We start from the raw sequence: 4,588 nt of genomic DNA on the forward strand, positions 1-4,588 counted from the left end.
ACCTAGGAGGAGGAGGATAGGTGACCGGAGGATATACACCTTAAAGAATAAACTATTCAAGAATACCTTGAACTAGCTGTACATATTATGATTCCATAATATGATGATAGTTATAAATAAATAACCCGGTAAATAATCCTTTAGCAAATTAGTAATAATTTACCTTCTAATATTCAACTCATCACACACCTATGCTAACCAACATCAAAGATACCAGAAATACAAGATAGAGTTCTCCCAAAGATACTAAAAAAAAACAAAAAAAAAAGTGTTCCACCGAAATGCATGGTGGGAATACGAAAAATGGGACGCCCCCTACAGCTGGATCTAAAAAAACTTGTTCCAAACTTTCGTTACCAAGTCGTCGCGTAATTTATTATCAATTCTCAACAAAGATACTAGATATAAATTTATACAAACTGGAATAGACACCCAGACAGTGACATCGGTGAATACATAACCTCCTTGGTGGCGGTAGAAATCGTGGCTATTATCCAAATAATACACAAAACAATTAAAGCATAATCATGAATCAGTAAAGAATAAAACAACAATACAGCGCAGAATCGCATGGCCGGACGCACTCTTAGTGAAAAAGTTTTTCTCCATAAGTGGAAAAGGAAGGGCGCCTTTTGCGTCTGGATATACTTAGCAACAGAAAGGGCGCCCTGTACGTTGGGCACGAAGTATAGGAAACTTGCATGGTTAAAAAGAAGGGCGCCGCCTACGTTGGGCACGACTTCCGCCTCATTTTTACAATGCGAGTACTCTATCTTGTATTTCTAGTATCTTTGATTTCTAGTATATCTTTGCCAACATCCAGAAAGAACCTCTTCTTTCCTTACGCAAGGTCGAAGGGGCGGGGCTTAGCGCCATTGCCAAAGCGACTGACAAGATAGGCTATCATCACTTCTTTATCATCGATAAAAAATTTTTCCAGCAAAATGTTCTTAAAAGACTAGTCTACACCACTATATGGTTGAAAAATAAAATTGAAAAATATTTTTTACCTCGGAAATCAAGATGGAAAAAGAAAAGCCTATCTAAGTAGTGTATTAAAATAGGTATATGCATTACAGTGCAGTAGTACCAGTACTAATTCACTGGACTAGCATTGTTTAATTAGTTACCATATTAAAGTCAGTTTGATGCGTTGAAAACATGATTTACTATACTACTTCTTTATAAAACATAACTTGTACTTTATAATAAAGTAAATCTGTATATTATCGGTACCTGGAACAGTAACAAGACGAAAGAACCCATTGCATATTTCGGAAGAATAGGGGGTTTAACCCCGATGTTATGCTTCATTTCTGCCCCCGTCGTTGCGGAATGATGTGAATATCTACCAAGAAGCGCCTCTTTACGGCAGCTAGTTAATCACGGACCACGCCCATATGTAATTCAGCACAATGAAAGTTATGGGTTATTGTCCTACCTTTACCTTTTATATAAATCTAAACAAAAATTTATATCCATGTTGTTTTATTTTACAGGAAATTGATGATGATATTTGCAGCGAATCTCAGTGGTGATTTTCTCAACCAAAAATCAAACTGGTATCTAACAAATGCCTGCAGAAAGGTTTAGCAATGATAATCATTCAATAATAATAACATTATTACTTACCTACTGAAGAATTATTTTCAGGCATCTTCTTGATATAGGAAATTACATTACACTGCAGTCAAAAAGTGAGGAGGGGAACATGTCCCCCATCATCTGCGCCTATTATCACATGATATTTCATAAGACAAGCATCATCATGAATAATATAATCACATGATAGTAATCACAATAATGATCATCATTTGTTATTAACTACGATAGTAACCACGCGAAGATAATTACAGATGGTTTGATATATTGTTTAATCAGTGGGTATTATTCTAGATGGCGACTACACGCAGCCCTGGAATCTGCTGGGATTGATAATGGCCCAACATCATGACATGAAGTTCTTGATGCGGTTTTGTCTTCGTCTTACAATAGGGGTAAGTGAGGAGGAACGTCCAATATTTATAATTTAATTGACATCACTCTTGTACATTTTAATACGGCTTGCACCATGCATTCATAAGTAACGTAAATTATAAATTGTCCCTATTTTTCTTAGTTTAGTAACTAGGAAAAACTAGGCTGGAGACCTGTGACAGCCGCAGGGAAGCATGCACCCACATTGATAACTTTTTCTAATCTAGATTTGCAACTCTGTCATACTTTCTTATCATGATACAAACTTCTTTCTGATTGGATAATTACATCATTAAAATGTACATATTAATTAGGATTTCTTGTAACTTGTTACTGTGTCTCTTTTTATTATATTTTTATTCCTGCTTATGCATGAATAACAGTGAAATATGGAATAAATGGCCTTGTCAATTTTTGAAGCATTTAAACTTGCCTGAATCAACTCTGCCTTACTTGGATAATTTTTAAGTTGATCTAATTTTACATGCCAACTTTTTTGTGTTTTCATTTAATTAACAATCTGTAAGTCGAACAATTTTTCACTGCCATTCTGGATTCAATTTAGGCAAGTTCAACTGTACTTAAATTCAGTGCACATCCAGATTGTAATTTATTCTTAACTTCACTTGTAGATAAATACTTCATTATGTCAGAGTCTTGTTTATTTAATATAATATTAAGTTTAATTGATTTACAGAAATACCCTGACAGCTTTGCTCTTGCCCTGTTGAATGGTCATCATGCATTTCATAGGGGAAGTTACAAGTATGCACTAGGTAATTTCATGCCACATTTAGAAACCTTAATAATAATTAATTTCATAAATCAAATAATTAATAATAATATTCCTTTGCTTATTATTAAATAATAATTATTATTAACTGCTGTAAAACCTCCAATAGAAGCCCTTAATATCGAGAAGAAGCTCATCTTGTCAAGGTTTCACAGTATGGCAACTAGCATCTCAACTAGCTTTCTTCCTATTTTAGGTGAATATGTGCGAGGGTACAAAATGGATCCAGACTCTGCCATGACAAACCTCTTCATTGCTCTAACATTCCTTCATATTGCTTGCCAAAAGTTTCCTACGAAGCGACATATGTTGATAATGCAGGTGAGATGCTATACAAAATTACTGTTAAATAAAAATTATTAAAATTTGATAAAAGTATTTCATCTTTAACTTTGTTGCCCAGCAATATGTAGTACGAGACAAACTTTGAAAATGTGGTACAAGACATCATGGTTCAGTATTTCAAAGTAATGGTGAAAAATGTTAGTTTCAACAACTTATTAATTTGAGTTAATATTAGTTAATTACAGGTTTTTGATTTATGGATTTGTTACTTGGTAGATTATTGATTGTTTGATTAATTTAATTTATTAAATAATTTGTCAATTTATTAATTTATTGATCGATCAATTTATTGATCTATTGATTGGTATGTTGGCATTGTTCAATTGCTTCTTTTTTTAAATCCTGTTTAAAATTAAATTTTTGCTTTTTTTATTTAAATTTGGTAGTTTGTAATTTTAAGCTTTTGTATAATTATTTCTAATGTATTTTGATTGCATTTGTCACTTTGGTGGGTAGGATGCTTGCCTTCCAATCCCAGGGTCCTGGGTTCAAATCCAGGAATTTTGATGGAGTTAAGCTGAATTGCTTGGTGGGTAGGATGCTTGCCTTCCAATCCCAGGGTCCTGGTTTCAAATCCTGCCATGTTGATGGAGTGGAGCTGTAGCTTAGTGGTTAAGGTGCTTGCCTTCCAATCCCAGGGTCCTGGGTTCAAATCCTGCAATGTTGATGGAATGGAGCTGTAGCTTGGTGGTTAAGGTGCTTGCCTTCCAATCCTAGTGTCCTGGGTTCAAATCCTGCAATGTTGATGGAGTGAAGCTGAATTGCTTGGTGGTTAGGATACTTGCCTTCTAATCCCAGGTGTATCGTGATGGAGACACTCATATGTAAACAATACAGTCAGGCTACACACAAGCTCATTGTTCAGCCATCATCTTTATTGAACAACAACAGCGTACCTCAACGTACGAGGAATGTCACCTCACAACTATGGGCGGCCAAACGGGCCATCACGTAACACATACTACACACAATAAAAAACAAAAGAAATGTGAAAGTGATTACAATAGTTCCTATTGCATTACATGCATAGGAACTAATAATAATAGTAATGAGTAAATTCCAAAAAATAAAATATAAAATAAAATAAAGTCGGGTAACTACAGAAACGGATCGAAATGAAAAGTTATGCCTTAAAAAACGAGAACCCACTAAGGATACCAAGATCCTTGTTTAAACCAGATACGTGTGTTTTGTGTCTGATAATTAGTTTGAGTTCCATGAGTCTACGTTTGTTGAGGGAGAAGAAATTAGTGGATATGAGGGCACACCGTAGGTTGCTGAGAGAATGGTTGGGAGAGTTATGTGTTTTGCTACAGGAAAACCTGTGCGATTGTGTCGGATAGAAGATTTGTGGATATTAAATCTAGACCGAAAATCAACGCCAGTTTCGCCCAAAATAATGACCATCATCACAAATATTGCAGAATAACATATATACAACATTGTGAGCATCATAGTTAAGAATATATATAT

General features: G+C 34.8%; 1 protein-coding gene across 1 annotated transcript in view; it reads left to right on the forward strand.

Moving 5' to 3' along the window:
• Positions 1 to 854: 854 nt before the first annotated feature.
• Positions 855 to 4,588, forward strand: part of LOC117099954 (general transcription factor 3C polypeptide 3-like) — a 5,906-nt gene continuing 2,172 nt past the window's right edge. The window contains exons 1-4 of the mRNA XM_033239487.1: positions 855 to 1,064; positions 1,500 to 1,997; positions 2,675 to 2,753; positions 2,967 to 3,091. Coding sequence (XP_033095378.1) covers positions 1,938 to 1,997; positions 2,675 to 2,753; positions 2,967 to 3,091 — 264 coding nt within the window. The 5' untranslated portion in view covers positions 855 to 1,064; positions 1,500 to 1,937. The remainder of the gene's footprint in view (positions 1,065 to 1,499; positions 1,998 to 2,674; positions 2,754 to 2,966; positions 3,092 to 4,588) is intronic.

This window comes from Anneissia japonica, unplaced genomic scaffold (genome assembly GCF_011630105.1).
Source record: "Anneissia japonica isolate Jap-2015-1 unplaced genomic scaffold, ASM1163010v1 scaffold287916_len461452_cov168, whole genome shotgun sequence".
NCBI lineage: Eukaryota > Metazoa > Echinodermata > Crinoidea > Comatulida > Comatulidae > Anneissia > Anneissia japonica.